The 23,964-nt window shown below is 55.2% G+C and overlaps 3 protein-coding genes across 12 annotated transcripts; 1 reads left to right on the top strand and 2 right to left on the bottom strand.

The window, feature by feature from the left end:
- Positions 1 to 55: 55 nt before the first annotated feature.
- On the bottom strand, positions 56 to 2,876 carry NUDT22 (nudix hydrolase 22). 4 transcript variants are annotated; one of them, XM_019955007.2, is made up of 6 exons: positions 2,741 to 2,876; positions 1,850 to 2,347; positions 1,420 to 1,518; positions 738 to 835; positions 507 to 600; positions 56 to 221 (listed from the first exon to the last, which is right to left on the bottom strand). In XM_019955007.2, exons 1-6 carry the CDS (start codon positions 2,813 to 2,815, stop codon positions 120 to 122), a joined length of 966 nt encoding a protein of 321 aa, XP_019810566.2. In that variant the 5' UTR covers positions 2,816 to 2,876; the 3' UTR covers positions 56 to 119. The 4 variants fall into 4 exon arrangements, with proteins under 4 accessions (XP_019810566.2, XP_019810564.1, XP_019810565.1 ...); XM_019955005.2 differs by lacking the exon at positions 2,741 to 2,876 and adding an exon at positions 2,707 to 2,735; XM_019955006.2 differs by lacking the exon at positions 2,741 to 2,876 and adding an exon at positions 2,634 to 2,724.
- On the top strand, positions 2,766 to 5,345 carry TRPT1 (tRNA phosphotransferase 1). Of its 7 annotated transcripts, none has more exons than XM_070783401.1 (8): positions 2,781 to 2,871; positions 3,226 to 3,312; positions 3,559 to 3,640; positions 4,173 to 4,342; positions 4,435 to 4,609; positions 4,821 to 4,877; positions 4,950 to 5,063; positions 5,199 to 5,345. In XM_070783401.1, the coding sequence occupies exons 1-8, from the start codon at positions 2,785 to 2,787 to the stop codon at positions 5,288 to 5,290; spliced, it is 864 nt and encodes a 287-aa protein (XP_070639502.1). In that variant the 5' UTR covers positions 2,781 to 2,784; the 3' UTR covers positions 5,291 to 5,345. The 7 variants fall into 7 exon arrangements, with proteins under 7 accessions (XP_019810567.2, XP_070639505.1, XP_070639502.1 ...); XM_019955009.2 differs by having other exon boundaries at positions 2,783 to 2,871; positions 4,953 to 5,063; XM_070783405.1 differs by lacking the exon at positions 2,781 to 2,871 and adding an exon at positions 2,887 to 2,992.
- FERMT3 (FERM domain containing kindlin 3) lies at positions 5,261 to 23,856 on the bottom strand. The gene is made up of 15 exons (XM_070783399.1): positions 23,699 to 23,856; positions 22,960 to 23,132; positions 19,376 to 19,609; positions 19,038 to 19,157; positions 18,764 to 18,932; positions 18,452 to 18,554; positions 8,495 to 8,602; positions 8,215 to 8,349; positions 8,083 to 8,132; positions 7,851 to 7,975; positions 7,518 to 7,624; positions 7,125 to 7,364; positions 6,656 to 6,780; positions 5,930 to 6,071; positions 5,261 to 5,837 (listed from the first exon to the last, which is right to left on the bottom strand). The coding sequence occupies exons 2-15, from the start codon at positions 23,117 to 23,119 to the stop codon at positions 5,658 to 5,660; spliced, it is 1,998 nt and encodes a 665-aa protein (XP_070639500.1). The 5' UTR covers positions 23,120 to 23,132; positions 23,699 to 23,856; the 3' UTR covers positions 5,261 to 5,657.
- Between the last annotated feature and the right edge of the window lie 108 nt (positions 23,857 to 23,964).

Genomic DNA, 23,964 nt, shown 5'->3' with positions numbered 1-23,964 from the left:
CTGGGCTCTCCCAGTGGCCCCCTCTGTCTCATGCAAACAGCAGATGCCAAAGGAATCCAAGAATAAAGTCCTTTATTGTCTTCCGAGCTGTGGTGATAGGGCTGGGGACTCCAGGAGACTCAGGTGGAACTTCCCTGGACCCGGTTGTAGAGGAAGATGGCGCCTTTGGCTGAGGGGCAGAGCTCAGGCCACATCTCAGTCTCCTGCAACCTCTGCATACTCTGTGGGGAGAGACAGTGAGACCCAGACATCTCAGCGTCAGGTTTCCTGTGGGAGCTGTGCCCACAGTTCTGAGCCTCAGAACCTCATGTTAAGGGGGCTGAGCAGGTCCCTGGCACTCTCCCTTGGGCTGAAGGCAACCCCGTGAGGACTTGTGGCTCTGGAGAGAAGCTCTGAGATCTGGGAGCCCCGTCCGACCCAGGCCTGGGAGACAGACGTGCATGACCAGGCCTCTGCAAGCCCCAACCCAGATGCTTATCCAAATGACACACTTTGCCACCTCGAACCTGTTTCTCCACAAAGATGATTCCTGTGGATTCGTGGGCCTCAGGTCCCCCACTCATGTAGTGTCTCCTCACTTGCTCAGAAGTCAGGCTGCACCTGGACAGGATGTGAGAGTGGCCTGGTGAGTGCTTAGCCCCTGGAGGGGCCCTGTAGAGCACCAGCTCCCTCAGCCATGCCCCTCAACCACCCACCTACTCCAGGACCCAGGATTCTGTCCCCCAGAGATCACTCACTGGACGTAGAACTCAGCACTGGCACGGCCGGCACTGGTCTCATTGCAGGCGATGCCCAACAGCAGCGGCTGACTCAGGGTGAGTGGCGGCACATTCACCTGGGGCCAGGGATACCACCTGTCAGTGCCCAATTCCCACGTCCCCGCCCCCTCAATGAAGAATAGCATGTTACCCTAGTACAGCGTTTTACAGTTTGTAGTTCAAGTGCCGAGAGTCACAGAAAGTCAGATCTTGGGCACGTTCATTTCATGTGGGAAAACTAGAACTGGAGAGATGGAACAGTTTGCCCTGAGTCACCCAAGGGAAGTTGATTTAGTAACTGGGACTCCTATTTACCCCTCTTTTCAACAAACCTGGTGGGGAAGTAGGCAAGACATTTATCATTATCCCCACTGTAGGGAGGAAAACCCTGAGGCACACAGAGGCAAGGGTTAGAATTCCACTTCAAGTGTGCCTAGCTGCAAAGCCAAGCTCTTTGCTCAATGATGGATGCCTAGGACTTCCCTGACAGTCCAGCAGTTAGGAGGAGTCCCGTACTCTCACTGTCAAAGCCCTGGGTTCAATCCCTGGTCAGGAAACTAAGATCCCACAAGCCGTGTGCCAGTCTGGACCTATGGAATTCTGGCTTGTTCTACCTCCTCCCTCCTTGCCCACTACTCTGTTCTGCCTGCCCCTCACTCACCTCATCACAGATCTCCTGGAGGACACTGGAGAAGAGCTCGTGCACCACCAGCTCCCCAGGGAGGTCCTTGTGCAGGGGGCTGTCACCTGGGCACAGGGCCTGTGAGAGGTCAAGCTCAGTCTCTGCTCCCCTCTTTCCGCCCTACTTCCCCCCCCCCACACGCACTGGCCCTGAGGGCCACTTCCTCTGACCCCAGCCCTCTTTTTCCAGATGGGCAACTACTGGTTCAGCTAGGTTCTCCATCCCCACCCCCACCCCCAGTTCCCTAGCTTCCCATGGGTCTGGGACAGGATTCAGCGGAGAGGCTGAGAGGCTACCCCTAAGAAGAGACTTTGGAGAAGCACCAGGCCAACTCCCCTTTTAAGAGATGAGGAAGACAAAGCTGAGCTTTGTGGGTCTTTGTGCCTCTGCGCCCAGCCTGGCATCTCACCTGAGGCTCAGGATGCCCACCGGGCACGTCCACCAGCCCAGGTGCCTCAGCCACCTGGCCAGAGCGGCGCAGGAAGACAAGGAAGTCGTCAGCAGTGGCCAGTGCAGCGCCCACGCCCAGGGGGTCCGCCAGATAGGCTTGCTTGTCACCCCAGTCGGTGGCCCCCTGCTGTCGCAGCCAGGCAGCTGAGCTGGCCCAGTTGGTCCCCAGGAAGTCTTGATAGGAAGTAAGGCCCAGGCGCAGGAGCAGCTGTGGCCCTGGCAAGCCAGTGGGTGCCAGTGTGGCGGAGTGCAGGCGGAACTTGGGGGCATTAAAGAGCCAGGGCTGGGCCTGAAGCCGGCTCTCCCAGATGGCGATGATGGCCTTGTCTCCTCCTGGCAGTGGGCGACGATCATAGGCTGGGCTCAGCTCTGCCCGAACCTGCTTCTCAGGCAGCCCCCCGGGGGGGCACTGCAGCAGCAGGGACACCTCAGGGTCCATGGTCTGGAGAGGGCAGTTCTGGGGACGACACAGCCAAGCCTGTCACCTCGGGGGACCCACAGCCTCCCTTGGGCGCGGCAGCTGGCCCCCTCTGTCACAGACTTCCTGAGGGTACCCACCCCCCCGCAGCCCTTCTACATCCCCCTGACCACTCCCTAGGCAGTAAAATGTCTTATCATCCCAGCAAGAGCTCCTAGGCTCCTGCTACCAGATATCCCTTAGACTCCCCGGCATCCCTACAACCCAGAGGTCCTGGGTCCTGTCTCTCCCCAGTGCCCCTGTCTCCCCAAACCAGAGGTCTTGCCTCCCCCAGTGCCCCTGTCTCCGCAAACCAAAGGTCCTGGCTCCAACCCTAGACATGCCGGGACCCCTCCCACCATCCGGAAGCTCCGGCCTCCAGCAGGCACTCACAGGCCCACTCTCCCGCAGGCTCCGCCCCTTTCCTCGGAGCGGAAATGCCTGCCCCCTTCTTTCTCGGCTTCTCATTGGCCGGTCCCGGCGCTCAGGGCCCCGCCGGATCAGCTGCCCGGCACCCGGAGTCGGTGAGTCTTCCTGTCTGTCCCTGTTCCGTCTGTCTGGCCGGTCCAAACAATTCCGCACTTTAGCCTGGATGGCGGCCGCGCCTCCCGAGGCGCGCCTTGCGGAGCAGACCAACGAGCCTGGGTCAGGGGGGTTCAGCTTCCCTGGGACCTGTGGCTGACATAGTGTGACCTTGGGCAAGTCTTGCCTGCTGTGCCTCAGTTTCCCTATCGGCTCCAGGGAGTTGGGGGTGGGAAGTGAATTTAGTGATCTGAATATCCCCCTCCCAGCTCTCAAATCCTGAGGCTCTGTGACACCGGGCAGCATGGGGAGATGGGAGGGTCCTTAACAGTCTCCCATGTCACTGCTCCCCACAGGTCTTGGCCATGAACTCCTCTGGAGGAAGGAGGCGGGAAACAGCTGGGCCCAAGGGTAGAAGGGCTCACAGACCCCCCCAGGACCAGGTGCTCCCCTCTACACCCTCACCCCTGCTCCCAATGTGGGAGGGCGGGGAGGGCAGCTCTGAGCCCTGCTCCCTGGGAAATGCTGATGGCATGGGAGCAGGAGCTGCTGGGTCATACTGTTCCCAGGAGCACAGGGACTGCTGTCCCTCTGGTCTCCTTCTGCGGTAGGTCACTCAGATTTCAGGGTGAGCAGCTGGGCAGGCAGGGTCACCACTGGGACTAAGGGTCAGCTCTGGGCTCTTTCAGGACCGAGATGTCCAGCTGTCCAAGGCTCTGTCCTACGCCCTGCGTCACGGGGCCCTGAAGCTGGGCCTTCCCATGGGGGCCGGTAAGTGAGCATCTTAGGGGCTGGGCCCAGGAGTGCTTGGAGCCCAGGGAGTAGAGTGAGCCAGTCGGTAATCGCCTTCCCCCATGGCTCCTACCACAGTCCTGTGGGGACAGCACAGAAGGTACATCCCTGCCATGTAAGGGAAGGCTGAGGCCCAGAGCCCAGGATCATGTCCAGGGCGGACATGTGTCTGGCCAGGCCTGGTGATACCTCCAGCCCAGTGGCCCAATAAACACTTACGCCAAGATTGGGCACTAGGGGTGTTGGGGCAACTGATGTTTATTAAGTGTCCACTCTGGGCTGGGTTCTGTCCTCAAAAGGGTCCCTTGATCTTTGTGACCCTCTGTGAGACTGGGGGTCCTGTCTCTTCATGAGACAGAGCCTATTTCATGTAAGGTGAGGGACTGAGGCCCAGAAAGGGGGGACTGTCTAAAGGTCACATGGGCTCTGGTCTTGCGGTCTGAGGCTCCCCCTGTGAACTCTGGCGCGGGCCAGAGCAAGGTCATTTCCTTACCACCCTGCCTCCCCACAGATGGTTTCGTGCCCCTGGACGCCCTCCTGCAGCTGCCCCAGTTCCGCAGCTTCTCAGCTGAAGATGTTCAACGCGTGGTGGACACCAATGTGAAGCAGCGCTTTGCCCTGCAGCCAGGGGACCCCAGCACTGGCCCCCTCATCCGGGCCAATCAGGGTCACTCCCTGCAGGTGGGTCATAAGGGGACAAGTGGCAGAGCCACGTGAGAGCCCTGCCTGTGCGGGGAGGGTCACTGCCGCCCTTCCCCCCGCATCCATCCCAGGTGCCTGAGTTGGAGCTGGAGCCCCTGGAGACCCCGCAGGCCCTGCCCCTGATGCTCGTCCATGGCACGTTCCGGCAGCACTGGCCGTCCATCCTGCTCAAGGGCCTATCCTGCCGAGGAAGGACACACATCCACCTGGCCCCAGGACTGCCTGGGGACCCTGGTGTCATCAGTGGTCAGTGCCCCTCTCCCAAGCTACTCCTACGCAATCTGTCCTTCCAGGTCCCCCTCTGAGGGTCATAGCCTCTTGTTCAGGGCCAGCCCATACTTGCATGCAGGAACAAATCCCCTCCCCACCCCTTGAAATGAGCCCAGGATCCCAGCCCGCCCAGGTTTGATAACTACAGTCCAGACGCCCCAGGCCCCAGCTCCAATTGTCCACTCAGGCATGCGGCCAAATTGTGAAGTGGCTGTGTTCATCAATGGGCCCCTGGCCCTGGCAGGTGAGTCTGCACACAGGAGGGACCACCCCAGGCCTTCTGAGAGGGCTTGAATCACAGGTCTGGCTCTGTCAGCAGATGGAATCCCCTTCTTTCGCTCTACCAATGGGGTGATCCTGACTCCAGGGAATGCTGATGGCGTCCTGCCTCCCAAGTATTTCAAGGAGGCCCTGCAGCTGCGCCCTACCCGTAAGAACCACTACCCCAGCCAGCCCTGTTCTTTGTGCCCGAAGCCTGTGCCCTCTGCCCTCACCTCTTTCCCAGCTTGCAACCTCAGACTGACTTAGTTCTCCTTTCTCTAACCAACTCTCCTCTCTATCTCAGGAAAGCCCCTCTCTTTGGCTGGCAATGAAGAGAAAGAGCATCAGAGAGACTCCAAGCATAGCTCCAGAGGAAGAGGGATGACCCAACAATAAAATATTTATTTTTTAAAAAATGTAAAAAGATAAAAAAGAAACTGATTTGAAACTACGAGTCATCATCCCGTGGCTGCAGCCAGTCTTCCTCGTGTGCTCAGGGACTTCAGCTGGGTCAGAGGTGTTGGTCCTGGCCACTCAGACAAGGGAAGGGCGGGTGCTGTGCAAATGAGGGCCTACCCTCCCGGAGGATGGCAGGGTCCGACCCAGCCAGGACCCTGGTCTACACAGAGCCAGTGACAGTGAGTGAATGGGTCCAGCTCGGTCGTTGCATGTCTGGACAGTGTGTGGACGGTGAGTCCCAGCGGGTGTGGACTTAGGAGTGGTCATGGCAGGTGGTGAGCGGGCGGGGGCAGTGAGACAGGCTTCAGAAGGCCTCGTGGCCTCCGGTGAGCTGCAGGAAGAGGTCCTCGTCCAGCTCCTCCCCCCGGGCCCTCTCCCGAGTGGACAGGAAGATGTAGCCCCCGATGTACTCATGCACAATGCGGCAGCTGGCGGACACGCAGCTAAAAGCCACGTTGATGTGCTCGTCAAACTCGATGGCCACCTGTGGGGCGGGCGGTCAGAGGGCTGGTGCCTTGCCCCTGGCTGGGTCCCGCCCAGTCCCAGGTCCCTCCCCCACCTTCACTCCAGGCCCACCTGCCGGATGTCCCAGTTGACGTTCCACTGGCGCATGTTGCTGAAGCGCCAGGTCTTAACCACGTCACCCACAGACAAGTCGATGCGGATCAGTCGGTTGTTGGCGATGCCCAGGATCTCGTCTTTCCTGCTGCCCTTGAACCTGGTGCCCAAGTGGAAAGTGTGAGGGGGGGACCTCCACCCCCACTCTGCATGGCCCCGGAGCCCACCCAGAGAGCTTGGTGTGGCACTCAGGAGCAAGCTGGCAAGTTAGTCCCTTAGTTTCTCTGGGTCTCAAATTCCTCATGTGGAAAATGGGGCTTCACTGATGTAATCCCTATGATAGCATTTAGCAGCGTCAGCCAAATAGTCCATGCCTTTCAATAGGAACATTTTTTTTTTTTTAGCATCATCCTCAGCTTGTTCCTATCTACAGGCTCGGAAAGTGGGCAGTCAAAGGGGGTGCTCCCTTCACAGCAGCCACCCAACCTTGTCCTATAGACCAGCTGCCCAAGGCCCAGGGAGAACGGTGTGTGGCAGGGCTGGGATGGGTGCAGGGGGCCACCGGCTCTCTCGGCCTGATGGCTCTCTAGTGTGTGCTGCACAGGTGCAGGATGGAGGGAGTGCACGCGGGCTGCCCTCAGTAAGGTCTCCCCTCCGAGGACAGGAAGGAAGGCTTCACACGCTGCCCCCCAGGCAGCAGGGGAGGGCTGTGCCTAATTGAGCAGGCTGGGGTGGGGCTCCTACCTGACCACAACATAAGAGATGCCGAAGTCGGGGAGGGACTGCCAGGCCTGGATGAAACGCAGCTGGGCCTCAGACAGCGAGAGTTGGGCCACGTTCTGGTGGGCTTCCAGGATCCGTGGAGTGAGCTGCAGGACCAAGCTGGTGAGGGGCTGCCAAGGTCCCTGAGACCCCCAGCCTGTCCCTATCAAGGAGACAGGATGTGGAGCCTGCGGTGGGGACAGTGCCCAGCGTGGGGCCACTGGAGTGCACCCTGTCTGCATTCAGCCGCGTGAGCTGAGCCAGGCCCTGTGGAGGACGGGGCGGCTGGACTGTGACCCCTCCCAGAGGGTTACACCCAGTCCCAGGACCCGGGAGGGAGAATGAGCGAGTGAGCGCGTGCATTTCCAGGGGAAGGCTCTGTGGAGATCCAGGGGCCGAGGTTGGCCACGTAAACCCTCTGGTCAGTCCCACCACCCACTCTCCCTGGCACCTGCTTGGCCTTGAACTTTCTCTGGAAGCGTGGGGCCACAAGGCCATAAGGGTTGAGGCCCTCGGCGGAGGCATCGGGACCCTGGGGATGGTTGCCGGAGCCCCCGCCACCGCCGCCTGTCCGCTGTAGGCTGAGGAAGGCCAGGATGGCCTGGACCTCGCTGGAGTAGCTGCTGTCCGCCATGGTGCGGCCCTTGGAGGCCAGTCGGCAGCCAGCCATCCAGCGGGCATACTGCTGCTCCTGGGGTGGGAGGGGCGGGGAGAGAGGTGAGGGCCCTGGTCTGGCCCCGCCCCTTGCCCCTGGCCTGGCCCCGCCCCGTGCCCCTGGCCTGGCCCCGCCCAGCGCCCATTTAGCTCCAGCCTCCAGGGGTCCTGGACCCGGCCCTTGACGCACATCCTGGCACCGCAGGTAGATCTCACTCATGCCCTCAGGGGAGGGCACCAGGAGTTTGATGCAGAACTTCTGGCCTGAGACGTTGACATCAGGGACCACTTCACAGCCTGGAGGAAGAAGGGATGGGCTAGGGGGCTGGGGAGAGGAGCCCTGGTGCGAGGGCCCTGGGTGAAAGCCAGCCCTGCACAGCAGCCTCGGGTCAGAGGGCATCTTCCGGCCCTTAGTTGGAGACAGGTGAGAGCATTCACCTGGCCAGTCCCAGGTGGGTCAGGTGAGGCCCCTGCACGCCCCTGGCCCGGCCCTGCCCTTGTCCTGCAGACCGCCATCACTCACCCTTGAGGTTGAGCTGCTGGATGGGTTCCCCGGGGGCCTCGTCTTGGCTCTTGTAGTAGGACAGGGTGGTCTCCTTGAACACCACCCAGTGCTGGCGGTACCCCTTCAGAGTCAGTTTCCGGGGCCTGAGGGTGTGGCAGGAGGTTCAGGACAGGCCACCTCCCTCCCCCCCATCCTCTCTCCGCACTGGGCCCCCCTCCAGCAGGGCTGCCAAGGCTGGATCCAGACCCACCGGAAGATCCGGAGATGGTCCTTGAGTTCTGGGATGGTGGTGAGGCTGTCCTGGGGAGAAGAGGAGTCAGGGGGGGCGCCCAGCCCCTGCGCTCAACCCTGACCCCAGCCCCTGACTGGAGCCGCTCCTCACCAGCATGTCCGTGGGCGCCGACCCCTCCAGCTTCACCTCCAGGTTGCTCAGGGCTAAATCCAGGTCGTCCAGCCCTGAGTCTGTGCCCGCTGGTTCGTCCACCTCCCCGCTCTGGGACAGCTTGTTGATGTGGTACTGGAGGGGGCACATGGCCAGGGATGGCTAAGCCGGCAGCCCATTTGCCCAAAAGGGCTTCCCCGGATACAGAGTTCCCCCTGAAAGACCCTGCCCTAGGCCTGGCCTGCACCCAGCCCCTGGGGGCCCCCGGCCTGCCCAGCACCTGTAGGGCTGCAAACACCATCATCTCCTCCTCGGTGCAGTCAATCTCTTCCAGCAGCAGGTCCCACCGAGCCTGCTCATACAACTGGGTCAGCCGCACTGGGTCTGTCTGGAGGGAGGGGGAGGCTGGGTTGGTTGGGTGACATCTGTCCTGAGCACCCCATGCACCCAGCTCCCCGCAAGCCTCCGGCCTCGGCCCGACCTGTGCTGTGCAAGCTCATGGAGTGGTTCCACATGGGCAGCAGATCCCAACCGCAGCCTGCCAACCCCATCTGCCCAGGCAGGCGGTGGTTTCTTCCCTCTAAACCTTTCTGTGCAGATATCAACTATTTGTCTACTGTGTGCCCTGCATGAAGGGACAAGGCAGGGGCTGAGTAAATCTCTCAATAAATGAGTGATTCAAAGCGATAAAGGAAGTAACTTCCAAAACAGGGGCTCACTCGTGGACTCAGGCAAGAAGCCCACGAGTTTGATGGTGATGAGAAAGAATGCAACTAGGGTGTGGGGGTGGGGAGGGCTGCTACTCCCCAGAGGGAAGCATTCCGGGAAGGCTTCCCTGGGGAGGGGGCTTGCTGTGCTGACACCTGGGAATGACAAGGAACCACTGACGAGAAGAGTGGTAGGAAGAACATTCCAGAGAGAAGGAGCAGGGAACTCAAAGGGGCAACTCCAGTTACCCATAGAAGTAAGACTAAGCCCACACTTCCTCTGAAACCCACCAGCATCAATAGCAAAGCCATAACAGGGATAAAGGCAAAAGAACTAAGAAGAGAGAGGGGACTAAAGCAGGTTGAGAGATACTAACAAAATTTTGGAAGATGAAAAGCAGAAACGTGGACAAGGACTGAGTTGCAGAGAAGGAGAGCTGGGTTCTCACACTCTTTTCCCTCTCTTGTTCTAAGGCAAAGGCACTAATGAGCTTGGAAAAATCAGAAAGCAAACAGCAAAAAGAACTAAGATCTGAACAAAGGCATCCCAGTTCATGTCGTAGACAGGCTCAGGTCTGGGAGGTGAAGGTGTTAGTCACTCAGTGTCCTATTCTTTGCAACCCCATGGACTATAGCCCGCCAGACGCCTCTGTCCATGGAATTCTCCAGGCAAGCATACTGGAGTGGGTTGCCACGCTCTTCTCCAGGGGATCTTCCCGACCCAAGGATTGAACCCTCGTCTCCTACATTGCAGGTGGATTCTTTACTGTCTGAGCCACCAGGGAAGCCTTTCTGCGAGGCGAGGGTGGGCTCAAATGAGGACCATAGAAAGCCTGTAAATGGAACAGTTCCTCCCTACTCCCTGCAGCCGAGTGACTCCCTGCTCCCAGCTGGCACCTGGTAGAAACCAGAGATTTACTCTCTCAAGATGCTGAGCCAGTGCATCTGGCACTCATGGCACAGCTGGGTGGGAGTACGTTGTACTGAAAACAGCTGAATGAAGAGAAAGTTGGCATTTTGAAAGATGAGACACCCTCAGCCCTTCTCCATTTGCCATCAAAGACATTGGCAATGAGCCTTCTATTCCCCAGTCAAGAGATCAGAGCTTTCACTGCTGGGAAGCCAAAGAGAAACCCCCTACAATGAGGGGGCATTCCTGCCCCATTTTCGCCAGGAGACCCTCCCAAATGCCAAGCCCTGTTCATCCACTCGGGTTTCTAATTGGCTTCTTAGAGCCTTACTAAGTATGAAAGGGCAGGCAGGGATTATCCACATTTAACAAAAACTGCTGGCATGAAGTACAGTCAGGGGGAAAAAGAACTTGGAGGAAATAAAGACAATGTAGACAGCAGAAAAACACTTCAAACACTAGTTGAAATCCTTACAGAGACAAAATTCTGCACTCCTAAAACAAGAACAGGAAGCTATTTTGAAAAGGAATGTAATCACAAAGTTATAGTAATTAAGACAACATGGTATTGACAGAGACAACTTGATCAATGGAATCAAAGAGAGTTAGAGAGAGGGACTTTGCTGGTGGACCAGTGGCTGAAACCCTGTGCTCCCAGTGCCGGGGGCCCAGGTTCCATTCGTGGTCGGGAGCTAGATCCCACATGCTGCAACTAAGAGTTAACATGCTGCAAATAAAGATCTTGCATGATGCAGTGAAGATCAAAGGTCCTGCATGCTGCAAACTAAGACCCGGCACTCCCAAATAATTTTTAAAAAATATTTAAAAAGAGAGTCAGAGAGAGACTCATGTATGTTCACCTTGGGACAAGGGAAATCTTGCCATCACTGGGGAAAGGATGTTCTTTTCAATAAATGGACCTGGGTCAATTGGATACCCATATGGTAAAAAAAAAAAAAAATTTTTAATGAAAAAAAAAGTAAAGTATTTGTATCTCTGCCTCTTACCACATACAAATATCAGTTCCAGTTGAGTTGCAGATCTGAATATCGAAGTGAAAACAGTAAAACCTTTAGAGAAAAATAGGACTACATCTGTGCAATTTTAGAATAAAAGATTTCTTAAACAGGATGTAAAATATATTAATCATAAAACAAAACTATGACTCAGATTATATTAAAATTAGGAGCTCGTGTTCCTCAAAATAAACTACTAAGAGAATGAAAAGGCAAAGTATTCTGTGCTTTGTGAAAATATATTCACAATATATTTATCTGTCAAAGTACTCTGCACAGAATATATGAAGAACTCCTACAAAGCTGTACGAAAAAGATAAGTACCTCAGTGTAGAAACTGGTAAAACATTGGACAGAAACTTCACAAAAGAGGATATCCAAAGGGCTAACAGTCACGTGAAAAAGTTCTCAACTTGACTAGTCATCAGGGAAACGTACATTAAAGCCACACAGAAACGCAAATCAGTGGTTGCCTGGGTGTGGAAGAAGGAATGACTGCAAATGGGCACTAGAGAGCTTTCTGGGGTGATGGAAATGTTCTAAAATTGGATCGTGGTGATGGTGGCATAGCTGTATCTTACTAAAAATAAACTGCTTACAGTGGGTGGTTTGTATGGTATAGAAGTTATATCTCAGTAAAACTGCTTGAATAAACAAACAAAATACCATATGAGATACTATTACACACCCACCTGAATAGCTAAGATGGGAAAGGCAGGAAATATCAGGTACTGGTGAATGTGTGAAACAGTTGAAACTCTCATCACTGCTGGTAGGGGTGTACGGGGGTGTAGTTATCTACTACAGCTAAACCAGTGTCTGCCCCATAACCCCTGTGACTCAGATGGTAAAGAATCGGCCTGCAATGCAAGGGACCCAGGTTCACTCCCTGGGTTGGGAAGATCCCCTGGAGAAGGAAATGGCTACCCTCTCCAGTATTCTTGCCTGGAGAATCCCATGGACATAGGAGCCTGGTGGGCTACACTTCATGGCTTCACAAAGAATAGGACACACTTTCATTTTTCAAACTAGTGCGTGCCCTACAACCCAGCAATTCCACCTCTTGGTGTATACCTTACAGATAATATGGTATATGTTCACCAAAAGACATATGCTGGAATGTTCATAGTGTTTCTATTCATAATAGCCCAATCTAAACATTGTACAATGCCCATCAACAGTAGAATGGAGGACTTGCCTGGTGTACTGGATAAGAGACCTCCTGCCAATGCAGGGGACACGAATTCAATCCCTGGTCTGGGAAGATTTCATATGTCAGGGAGCAACTAAACTCATGCACCGCAACTACTGAGCCCACGCTCTAGAGCCCACAAGCCTGCACACAGCCGTGAAGAGCTGGTGCAGCCAAAAATTAGTAATAACAAAACAATAGAATGGAGAATTAAAATCAATTGTGGTATACTGACAGCCTGAAATAGTACACACCAATAAGAAATATGCTACCCTATATGCAACATGGATGAATCATACAAGCATAATGCTGAGTGAAAAAAAATACACAAAAAGAGTATATAGAATGTGTGACTTCCTTTATGTAAATTTCAAATATGGGCAAAACTAATCTATGGTGTTAGCAGTAACAGTAATGGTTCCCCCTGCGGGAGATACTGCGTGGCTTCTGAATGCTGGTAGAGTTCTATTGCTTGATGTGTTGGTGACATTTGTGAGTATTTCTAAATGTATATTACACTAAAAAATAAAATAAAAAAACACTAAAAAGGGACAGTCAGAAAATAAGAGCTCTTACAATTTAAAAAGACAGTTGCAGAAATTATAAAGTCAATAGATTATTTGGAAGATCAGTCAAGGAACTTTCCAGAAAGTAGAACAAAAAGACAAAAAACATGAAAAAGGAAAAAAAAAGATAAATACCCAATTTTTTCTTGTAAAAATAAATCCAGGAGGTGTAATATCTACCAAGTTCCAGGAGGAAAAAAAAAAACAGAAAAGTGGAAGGCAGTGAATTATTAAAGAGATTGTATAGACCATATTTCCAGAACTCAAGGACCCAGGCTTCTGGTCTGAAAGGGCTCAGCAAGTATGTGGGACAATCAAAGAAGAAAGATTCATATGACGACATACTATTGAGAGATTTTTTTAAACATCAAGAAATAAGGAAAAGATTCTTTTGTGTCTTGTTTTGGCTGCGCTGTGTGGCTTGCAAGATCTCAGTTTCCTGATGTGGAATTGAACCCAGGTTATGGCAGTGAAATTGCTGAATCCCAACCACTAGACCACCAGGCAACTCCCAAGAATATTCTTAAGTTTCTGGGGCCTTTCCTACTCCTCCAGGAAAAATTGCAAGGGTCACATATGGAAGGGTTGAAAATGAAATGGAGTTAGATTCTTCAACAGAAACACTAGAAACTCGAGGACAATGGGAGGTTGCTTCAAAATTTGGCAGGAAAATGTTTCAAACCAAGAATTATGCAAACTTTCATGTGAGGGCAGACCAGTGACCTTTTCAAACACACAGGATTTCAAACCACTTAGGGAAAGCTATTACCATGTTGCCATTTTAGGGGAAGTCGTTGAAATATATGCTCCATTGAAATGAGGGAGTCAGGAATCAAGAAGTCAACTATAGGAATTACCAGGAAATACTGAAGGGAAGTTCCAGGACAACAGTCAACCAGTGGGTCTAGATTGCCACCATTCCACGGTTCTCACCAAGATATAACACTGATTGATATCCTAAAGTAACCAATCATTTTGAAAGGGGCATTGTGCTCCAGCTGCAGTGTTGGGGGGACTGGGTTATGCAACATCCCACCTCATCACTCTGAAGAGCTCCCACGGCAGGCCACAGATTCACGGAGAGTGTCCAGAGAGCCTTTTGGCGTCTCACTTCTAATTGTGCACAGACAGGCAATTAACAGATGGTAAAGAATCTGCCTGCAATGCGGGAAACCTGGGTTGGGAAGATCCCCTGGAGGAGGGCATGGAAACCCACTCCAGCATTCTTGCCTGGAGAACCTCCACACACAGAGGATCCTGGTGACAGTCTATGGGGCTGCAAAAAGTCGGACACGACTGAGCAACTAAGCACAGCACAGACAATTAACAGAAAATAAATAAACCAAGAAAGGAAGTATAGTCACTCTGTGGCTTAGCTCAGAACACTATTTATATGTGTTACCATTTACAACCGCGCGCATGTTGTTTTAACCAAAAACTACAACACAGCTCAGTTGGGAAGATGCAAAAGAGGTGTATGTTGTAGGGGAAGGAGGGAGGAAATAAGACAGCTAAATTTTCATCTTTCATACGAAGTGAATAGATAATACATGGAGTGAAGAAAAAATCAAGGGAATAGACATATCTAAGCTTGTCATATAGAGGTAAACACTAGAATAAAAAGCTAAAGACTTAAAACCTACAGTCTCTAGGGATCAGAAATCTGGGATAAGGAGAGGTAGAAAGGAAGTGTTTTTCTGTTGTTGTTATTACTATTGGGACTATTCAACTCCTTAAGCTGTTACTTTGATTAAAAATAAAATTTCAGGGATTTTCCTGGTGGTACAGTACTGCATGGGGCACGGATTTGATCCCTGCTCAGGGAACGAAGATCCCCCATACCACAGGTGCGGCAAAAACAAACACTTAATTTACAAAACAAAGAAAACAGGAAAACCAAGTGAATTTTAGATAGTGGATAACACGACCTTGAACAGCAACCACTAATCGCTATGAAACAAGTGAATGAATGGTGAGATTTCCCCAGCTTGCTGCCTGGAGCAAGTGTGAATGCTGCAGGCAAGAGGAGGACCCCAGATGGAGCCCAGCATATTCCCCAAGGTGAGAGGTGAGCAGGTGCAGCTGAGAATTTGGCGAGTCCAAGGCAGCTAGAGTTCACAGGGCAGAGTGCTGCAGAGCAGAGAACTGCACAGAGAGAAAGTTCTGCATGGAATCAGCAGAGGGCCCCTTTTGAGTCTTTAGCTGATTAATGAGTGTGCATGTGTGTGTAAGGAAACAAGCCAAGGCTGATGGAAGAAAACACTGAAAGACACACGTGGACATTTGCCAGAGCTCACACCAGGGTGGGAAGAGTTCATATTCCCAACAGAGATTAGAGAAACCTCATCATATGTATATAACATCAGAAGACTCAGGAGGCTCTTGCCTCAGTAATAGGGTAAACTTTTGTCCGGTCTAATTAATAACTGCCTTTGCCTTTGTGCATGCTCAGTTGTGTCCGACTCTTTGTGACCCCATGGACTACAGTCCACCAGGTTCCCCTGTCCATGGAATTTTCCAGGCAAGAATACTAGAGTGGGTTGCCATTTCCTACTCCAGGGGATCTTCCTGAGCCAGGGTTGGAACCTACATCTCTCGCGTCTCCTACATTGGGAGGCAGATTCTTTACCAATTGGCCACCTGGGAAGTCCCAATTAATTATCATAAATTACAATTATTAATGTTCAAAGCAAACCTTAGAAGGATCAAACTGTTTCCAAGTGTCTTAACTTTATCCCCAAATAAGATTTTAAAGTATTTTAAAAATCCAGCATGTAAGAGTATAAGATTTGTAGTGTCTGGTATCAAATTAAAAATTATCAGGCATGAAAAGCAGAAAAACACAACTCATAATTAGGAGATAGTCAATAGAAGTAGATCCAGAAATGACATAGATAACAGAATTAGTAGACAAAAACACAAAAGTTTTAATTTTTTTGGCCTTGCTGCATGCACAATCTTACTTCCCCACCCAGGGATGGTTTAGTCTTAACCACTGGACTGCTAGGGAAGTTCCTAAAATGTTATTTTAAATATATCTTGTATATTCAAGAAGATAGAGGAAAGCATGAGCATGTTAAGGAGAGATGGAAAATGTTAAAAAGGTCAAAACTGAACTTCTAGGCAGGGTATTAATGACAGATTAGACAAGGGAGAAGAAAAGATCCGTAAACTTGAAGATAGAGCAATAGAACTATCCAAAATGAAACATAGGAAAATAAGACTGGGGGAAATAAAAAACTGAACAGAGCATCTGTGAACTGTGGGACGATTTTCTGTGTCTAATAGTCACGTCATCAGACTCCCATAAAATGGAGGAGCAGAAAAGATACATGAAGAAACAAAGGTCAAAGATTTTCCAAATTTGATGAAACCTACGAACTCGGATTCCAGAGGCTCAGTGGACCCCAAGCATGAGAAACCTGAAGCAAACCAAGGCGCATGATCGTCAAATTGTTTAAAGCCAGTGGTAAAGAGAAAACCATAAAAGCAGTCAGAAAAAGACACATTACCTACAAAGGAGCAAGCCACAAGACTGTGGGGCAGTATTTTTAAGGAAAAAAAACACATTGACCGAGAACGCTACATCAAAGAATAGTATTTTTCAAAATCAAAGGCAAAATAATGACTTACAGAGACGAACAAAAACTGAAAGAATCCATCACCAGTAGATCAGCTTGAAAAGAAATGTGAAAGGAAGTCCTTCAGGTAGACAGAAAATGATACCAGCTGGAAATCCGAATCTACACACTGGGATAAAGAGCGTAGGAAATGGTGTGTGTGCAGGCAGAGAGAAAAGACTGCTTTTTATATTTAAAAATGGATCTGCCGGACAACTGATTGCTGCCTTGTGTCTTGACTGTATCAGGTCAAGGTCCTGATCGTGATGGTGGTTGGGGTACCCAGTTCCAGGGGCCTGGGATCCCATGTATTAGTTCTTTTTTTTGTTTGTTTTTTTGTTTTTTAATGATTTTATTTATGGTTGTGCACGGTCTTCATGCTGCGTGGGCTTTTCTCTAGCTGTGGCTCCTCTTGTTGCAGAGCATGGGCTCTGGTACCCACAGACCTCATTTCTGCGGATCCCGGGCTCGAGAGCCCCGGCCCAGTGGCTGTGATGCATGGGCTCAGCTGCTCTGCCACGTGTGGTCTTCCCAGACCAGGGGTGGAACTCGCGTCCCCTGCTTTGGCAGGGGGGCGATTCTTTACCACTGAGCCACCAGGAAAGCCCTCAGGCGTATTTTAGACTAGTTTTCCACGCTCCTATCTGGTGAGAGAGGCCTGGGAGCCGGGAGTCCTCAGCCACAGTGCTAGCTCTGCCATCAAAAGCTCTGGGGCCTCTAGCAAGCGCCTGCCCCTCCCTCAGTGTCTGACTCTTTGCCCACCAGGTTCCTCTGTCCATGGGATTTCCCAGGCAAGATAACTGGAGTGGGTTGCCGTTTCCTTCTCCATCATGTATTAGTTCTTATAATTGTCCATGAGTCTACAGTTACCTCAAAACCAAAAGTTTAATAAAAAATAATGGACTGGTTATTAAAGTTTAAATAATTACAATGGGACTTCCCTCGTGGCACAGTGGATAAGAATCTGCTTGTTGATGCTAGAGACACGGGTTTGCTCCCTGGCCCAGAAAGATTCTACATGGTGCAACTAAGCTTGAGCACCACAACTACTGAGCCTGGGAGCCGCAAGAGGAGTGTAAGTGCAGGGTCTTTGCCATGAGTCCGTGGTAGGAGGAAGCGCTGGGCAGACAGGGAATCAAGAGTTTTGTTTCAAACAGAAGTTGAGATGCCTGTTAGGTGCCAGAGCAGAGATGGCCAGTTGGACATGAGAGTCTAGGGCTTGGACATGAGAGTCTAGAGCTCAAGGAGGAAGGTCTGGGCTGGAGGTGGTAAAACTGAGAGCTTCAAGAGCACAGAGATGATCCTTAAACCCAGGAGGCTGGAGCTTCCTGGGAGAGAGGGTGGAGAGAGGAGGCTGGAGAGGGAGCCCTGGAGCTCGCAATTCCCAGAGGCTGTAGAGACAGAAGGAAGGGCAGAGAGGGGCAGGGCAGCTGCAGACCCCCGAGCAGTGTGTGGGGATCCTAAGCAGTCAAGTAAGAAGTGGACTGGGGCACTTCCCTGGCGGTCCAGTGGTTAAGACGCCATGCTTCCACTGCAGGGGCCACAAGCTCCATCAGGGAACTAAGATCCCTCATGCCCTCCGCGCGGTACAGCCCAAAACAAAACAGCATGGAGGGCTTGGTCACCTCAACAGGACGGGGAAGGAAGACTCCAGGATGGAGTTGGCTGAGGAGAGAGAGGGCATCAAGGAGTACCCACTGGAAAGGCTTCTGGGGAGCAAAGACACTGCACCCGAGTTCTGTGGACAATGATGCTTACAAGCTTGGCAAGGAAGTGGGGACAGAGAAGCGGGGCTTTTGAGCCCGGATGCATGGAGCCTGTTTGTTGCCATGCGGACAGCAAGCAGGGAGGGAGCTGTACACACAGGCGTCCGCCTGCAAAGCTTCACCCCTCACCTGCCCTGGTTCCTGCCGGTCCCAGTGCCGCTGCCTCCAGAAAGCCTTCCCTGAGCCCAGGTGTCCCAGGCGTCTTTCACCTGAGCAGGCTTCCCAGCACCTACCACGGTCTACACTGAGCTGCCTCTCCCTGACAACCCTTGAGGAACAGGCCTTGGCATCCACGGGGGCCCAGCACCATGTTGGTGGAGCTACCCAACGGGGGTGTGGACCCACAAACGGACAGCTGGGCAGACTCCCACAAGTGTCTAACCTTCGCGGAGCCCAGACCTTCGACACGAGATCCCCCATGTCCCACAACCCAACCTCCCTTCTCCCTGACCCTGCCCACCTTGGGATCCAGGTCGAAGAAGCTGTAGTACTTGAAGCGCAGCCAGAGCGTGTCCCCGGCCTTGATGCCCTGCTGCATGAGGCACCGCGATGAATCCAGCCACCTGGACCAGAGCACAGGCCGGGGGTCAGGGCCGAGCCAGGGGCAGCGGGGCGGTGGAGGGGGCCGGGCTGGCTCGGGGGCAAGCACACACATACAGGAAAGGGGGCCTGGGGACGAGACTGAGCAGGCCACGGGGGAGGGGGTGGGCTCTGGGAGCAGGACACATGGCATGGGGTGCCAGGGCGCCTGCAGACCCGGCAGGCTGCGCACCTGCTGTGGAGCTGGGTCTTGTCCAAGAGGGAGCTGGGCCGAGGCAGGCGCTGCAGCAGGAGGGGGTCCGGCGGGGGCTGCGGCCGGCTCAGCATGTGGTAGCAGGCCTCCGTCTGGGCACTGTCTGAGAAGTGGGCTGGCATCCCCCGGAACGACGCGGGGGCCACGCCTGGAGTGCGGGTGGGGGTCAGCCAGGCCCGGTACCCCTCACCCACCCAGACCTCTCCCAGGCGCCCCCCGGTGGCATCCCTGGGCTGCCGCAGCCTGCACTCACCCCCGACCAGGACGACCTTGGTCAGGTCATACACCTCCTCCTCCGGCTCCTTTTCTTTCTTCTTCTTCTTCTCCTTCTCGGGAGCCCGGAGCAGAGACATCTCCTCAGGGTGCCGGATACCTGAGGGGAGCCGAGGCCTCAAGGGGAGGCCAGGGTCCTGCCCTGTGACCTCCTGCCCCACCCATGGGCAGTTTGGGGCAGGTCCCAGCCCCCCAAGCTGGAGGGGGAACAACAGCTTGGCAAGGATGAGGTGACAGTGGCTGGGCCTGGCAAGGGAGAGGACCTTCCCCCTGGCTGGACCCTGGCAGGGGCAGCACGGGGGCCACCCGGGGACTCACTGAGGAGCCGGCAGATGGCCACCATGGCCTGGAAGAGGGGCTGGGAGAAGCTGGCGCGGAGGCGCAGGGCACGGCGGTTGGGCAGCCGCAGGATGACGGGCCGGTGCTGGGGCCCGAAGAAGAGGCGGGCGTCGGCCAGGATCCCGTATTTGTCCAGCGTCCAGTGGGTCTGCAGCAGCCACTGCCTTTTCTGTTCCCACCAAATGGCGTGGTCTGACCAGTCCTGCTTGCGTTCTGCGGGGCCCAAGGGCGACCATGTCAGCCTAGGTGGGCCCTGCCCTGAGTGCTGAGCACGAGCCTGGGATCCAGAGGTGCTGAACACCCAATCCCCGGCCCAGGCCAGGAGCAGGGCCAGGCTGGGGGCCCAGGACTGAGGTCGTGGCATGACGGCTGTTTGCTGGCTAACCTGCTTGTCCCCTGGGCTCAGCTGCCACGGAGCGGAGTCACTTCCCGGGGGACCCCCCAACCCAGAACCCAGTGCCCCCGCCTCTCACACTCCAGGGCACTGGGCTTCCCCATGCAGCACCTCCTGTGTCCTCTTGCAAGTCCCGACTTCATGGCTTCTCTCAGGCATTTCTGGGAGCTCGGGAGGCAGAGGCGACAGCAGGGCCTGGGGATTATGCCGAGCACACAGCAGCAGGCGCCCCGTAAAGAGCTAGTGGTTTCTAGTTCTGTGACCTTGGCCAAGACCTGAGCCTCCCTGGGCCTCAGTTTTCTAGTTCCTGAGATGTGAGCAGCCATGGACACCGAGCAGGGCCTGCTGCCCTGCGGCGAGTGGAATGTGTCTGTGACACAGGCACGTGGCTACGCCAGTACAGAGCGTGGGCTTTCGGATAGAGATGCGAGCGCCTCGAGGTCTCACGCGGCCAGTGACAGAAGATGCGCACGCCCCTCTTAATCCTCCTCCCAGGAGCCTGAACCGGTGCCAGGTGAGACAGAGGAAGCGCTGTGTCCCCTAGTGTCAGAGCCCTTCCTGGGGAGTGGTCCCGTCCCCTGCCCCAATTCCACCTCCTTCGAGCCTTCTCCTGCTCAGAAGCTCCCCCGCTGTGCCTTCACGGTTCTTGGTTTTGTGGCACACACTCCTGTCTCCTCGTGGCCCTCTGCCCTTGTTCTCTCTCACCGGCCTCTCTCCAGGCCAGCCCCTGCCCGTCCCCATTGGTTCAGGAAGAGGACCCTCTTCTCCCTCCTTGGTCATGCCTTTTCCCAGGGTGAGGGGGAGCCAGTCTCATCTAGTCTATGTCTTCATCTTTCTGCTGTGAGCCCCAGGCCAGAAACCGACTGGCTAAGGGGCACATCCATTGGCTTCGATCATTCCAGAAACCTTTGTTCGCCTGCCTATGTGCCCGGCTCTGGGACTATGAATGCAACAATCCTGAGTCCCAGCCCCCCAGGGGCTCCTCTTAACCTTGCTCTGCCTGACTCTGTGGGGGCTTCCCAGGTGGCGCTAGTGGTAAAGAATCCACCTGTAGTTCAGGAGACATAAAGAGACACAGGTTCAATCCCTGGGTCTGCCCCTGGAAGAGGAAACGGCAACCACTCCAGTATTCTTGCCTGGAGAATCCCTTGGACAATGGAACCTGGCAGGCTACAGTCCATGGGGTTGCAAAGAGTTGGACACGACTTAGTGGACAGAGGCTCCCCCTCCCCTCATCAGCTCCCCCCAGATCCTGGGGACAGGGTGACAACGGCCCTCCCGCTAGGCTGCTTCCCTTTGCCTTCAGCCGCATTTCATCCAGGCAGTCCCGCCTCCACACTCCACCTCCCGTCTGTCCTTACTGCCTGCAGCCCGCCCTGTTGGGAGGGGCCTGCCTTAGCCCGATAGCCTCCGCTGGGAACCCTTCCTGTGGCTCTCCACCTCCAGGATGGAATCCCAAACACCGGACAGAAGAGCAGGCCCCCAGCCTTGTTCCTTGTCACACTCCGGAGTCCTCCCTGGCCTAGAACCCCCAGACTTCACCCTGTTCAGAACTCGCCCCGTGCCCCAGTGTCTCGCCTAGCTCCTCCCTGTTTGCGGCCCCCCTCTCGGGATTCATGGGCTTCCCTTGTGGCTCAGCTGGTAAGAATCCGCCTGCAGTGTGGGAGACCTGGGTTTGATCCCTGGGTTGGGAAGATCCCCTGGAGAAAGGAAAGGCTTCCCACTCCAGTATTCTGGCCTGGAGAATTCCATGGACTGTATAGTCCATGGGGTCGCAGAGTCGGACACGACTGAGACTTTCACTTCACTTCACTCGGGATTCATCTTGTCCTGGGCTGGGTGCGACCTCCATGCTGGCTTCCCCTGTGTAGCAGCCCACCCTGGCCCTGAGCCGGCCCCTAAATGTTGGGTCTCACCTGCCCAGCTGTGCTCCAGGCCCAGGTTGGCACTGCTGGATTGGCTGGGCATCAGTGACTCTGATGCCCTAAGGAAAGAGTGGGAGTTGGTGGAGTGGGGACAGTATTTGCTGGGTGGGGGACAGGAGAAGCTGGAGGGACTTGACCCTGGGGGCCCAGCAGCCTGGGGAGGAGTGGCAACCACTCCAGTATTCTTGCCCGGAGAATCCCTTGGACAGAGGAACCTGGCAGGCTACAGTCCATGGGGTTGCAAATAATTGGACACGACTTAGCACGCACGCAGACCTGACTCTGGACCCAACAAGGAGCACGCAGGCTCCTTGTTGAGGCCTCTTGCTTTGCTGTGGACCGTCCCCCGGGGCCAGCTGGGCCTTCTCTTGGGGCACCTGGTCTTCACCCTCTCTGCCTTGCTTGGCCAGGCCTGCCTGAGTCTTGTCACCCAGTCTCCTGAGGGACCCTCTGCTCCCCACTTCTGCTTTCACAACCTCCTGGGGCCCTGCCTTCTGGAGGCTCCCCTCACTACCTCAGCCTTGTGGCCGGGCTGTCTGGGGGGGCCCCACGCTCTCCACAAGCCACTGACCTCCTTCTGGGCCGCACGTGGCGGGGCGGGGGCTGGATGGGCCTGAGACAGCCCGCCCCCGCCCCACACCCGCAGGGGCCCAGGTTGTGGGCTGGATGGGCCTATCGTGGGCCTGCCTTCCGGCTCTGGCTATCAGAGCCAGCCCGCCACCCTCCCAGGAAGGGGCAGCCCCCACCCCAGCGGGGAGAGGCGATGAGAAGCCCCCTGTCGCTGGCCCTGCTCCCCTCCAGGGTTGACACCACAGGAGGCTCTGCTGTAACTTCCTGTGGGGGCAGGGCCGTCCCACCCAGGCTGGGGCCTGTCACCAGCATGCTGAGGGCTTCCGCCCAGGGACAGGGCGTTGGACCAGGTCCCCAAGTCACCAGGAGCCCCCTCTGGCCTCCCCTTGACCCCCAGAATGGGACCTCAGCCTCAGCCCAGGCAAGGCCTCTCCTGACGCAGAGGCCCGTGGCCGGGTCTGGTCCTTGGGGGTCTTAGCAGAACCAGCTGGCATGGAGGAAGGGCGGACGACAGTGGGAGGGAGGGGAAGTTGAGTTGGGGAAATGTCTTTTTTGGAACAAAATGATTAAGCTGGTGCCTGAGTCACTGTGACTCCATTATCGAGGGCCGTGCAGCAGGGCCGGCCCGGAAGCCCTGGGGGACCCGGTGGGCGGCGGGGGTCGTGGGCACTCACTGATCTCCTCCACAATCTTCAGGAGCACCCCACCGATGTGTGACTCCCCCGTGACGCGGAGGGTGAGCGACTCGGCCTCCGGGTCCTCCTCTCCTATAAACACCCGCAGCTCCCAGGACGAGTCGATGTAGTCCCCGGTGGCTGTCTTCATGCCCGCCATGGCTGCGGCGGCGCTGAGGAGAGGGTGGGAAGGAGGCGAGTGGGCAGCTGGGAGGTGGCCTGTGGTGCCCGGGACAGGCAAGGGGCCAGAGGGCAAGCCCGCAGGCCAGAGTGCCAGGGCAGCAGCAAGACCCGGGGAGGTGGGTTGTCCCAGGTGAGAAACTCGGACCCCTCTCTCCATCACAATGGTTGAGCTTCGCAAGGGCCCCTCGAGACCACATTGCCCAGCCCTCTCCCTTTGTGCAGACGGGAAGACGAGGCCCCTAAGAGTAGGAAGGGGCTCCCCCTACACCCCCCAGCTCAGTGCCAGAGCTGGGCCCAACATCCACCTGCTTGCCCAGCCGACAGCCCAGCCCAAGCCTGCCCTGGCAGCTGCCCACCCTAGAAATGGTGAACCCAGGTCAGAAAACAGTCCCCATCAGGCCCAAAGCTCAGAACCACCACCCCAAAGCTGCTGACGCCTCTCAAGGGCCGTGGAAAGTCTAGGTTGCCGCACGGAGAGAGGCGTTCTGGGCAGAGAGGGCTGCCAGAGGGCGAGGGCGAGGAGGGTCCTTGGGCCTCCAGCTGCCCACCGGCTTACCTTGCCTGCGAGGGGCTGGGGCTGCAGGTGTGTTGGGGGGGTCGGCGCGTCAGCCACTCCTGGCCACGGCCCACACACCTGCAGACCGCTGCGTGCTTCCTCCCCCTCTGCTTTCTCTTTGGAGTTTCCTTCAGAGGGCAACCCTCCCTGGCTTATCACCAGCAGGGCGGGCTTGGCCCCTCCCCAGGGCGGGCGGGCGGGCGCTGGGTGCAGGAAGCAACTGCCAACACAGCCCTGCCTCTGCTTCCAGTAAGCACAGGAAGCAA

This window comes from Bos indicus, chromosome 29 (genome assembly GCF_029378745.1).
Source record: "Bos indicus isolate NIAB-ARS_2022 breed Sahiwal x Tharparkar chromosome 29, NIAB-ARS_B.indTharparkar_mat_pri_1.0, whole genome shotgun sequence".
Classification (NCBI taxonomy): Eukaryota; Metazoa; Chordata; class Mammalia; order Artiodactyla; family Bovidae; genus Bos; species Bos indicus.
This window is presented reverse-complemented; position numbering and strand designations above follow the sequence as displayed.

What these genes read in the sequence shown, in the direction of transcription:
- NUDT22 (XM_019955007.2), bottom strand. Translation starts at nt 2,815, where the DNA reads ATGAGAAGCCGAGAAAGAAGGGGGCAGGCATTTCCGCTCCGAGGAAAG. An exon ending in GTGGGCATCCTGAGCCTCAG is followed by an intron (nt 1,519 to 1,849) that starts GTGAGATGCCAG and finishes GACCTCTCACAG; the next exon opens with GCCCTGTGCCCAGGTGACAG. An exon ending in AGTGCTGAGTTCTACGTCCA is followed by an intron (nt 601 to 737) that starts GTGAGTGATCTC and finishes CATCCTGTCCAG; the next exon opens with GTGCAGCCTGACTTCTGAGC.
- FERMT3 (XM_070783399.1), bottom strand. Translation starts at nt 23,119, where the DNA reads ATGGCGGGCATGAAGACAGCCACCGGGGACTACATCGACTCGTCCTGG. An exon ending in GGCCATCTGCCGGCTCCTCA is followed by an intron (nt 19,158 to 19,375) that starts GTGAGTCCCCGG and finishes GGCTCCCCTCAG; the next exon opens with GTATCCGGCACCCTGAGGAG. An exon ending in CAAGGTCGTCCTGGTCGGGG is followed by an intron (nt 18,933 to 19,037) that starts GTGAGTGCAGGC and finishes CCCGCACTCCAG; the next exon opens with GCGTGGCCCCCGCGTCGTTC.
- TRPT1 (XM_070783401.1), top strand. Translation starts at nt 2,785, where the DNA reads ATGCCTGCCCCCTTCTTTCTCGGCTTCTCATTGGCCGGTCCCGGCGCT. An exon ending in CTGCCCGGCACCCGGAGTCG is followed by an intron (nt 2,872 to 3,225) that starts GTGAGTCTTCCT and finishes TGCTCCCCACAG; the next exon opens with GTCTTGGCCATGAACTCCTC. An exon ending in ATCAGGGTCACTCCCTGCAG is followed by an intron (nt 4,343 to 4,434) that starts GTGGGTCATAAG and finishes CATCCATCCCAG; the next exon opens with GTGCCTGAGTTGGAGCTGGA.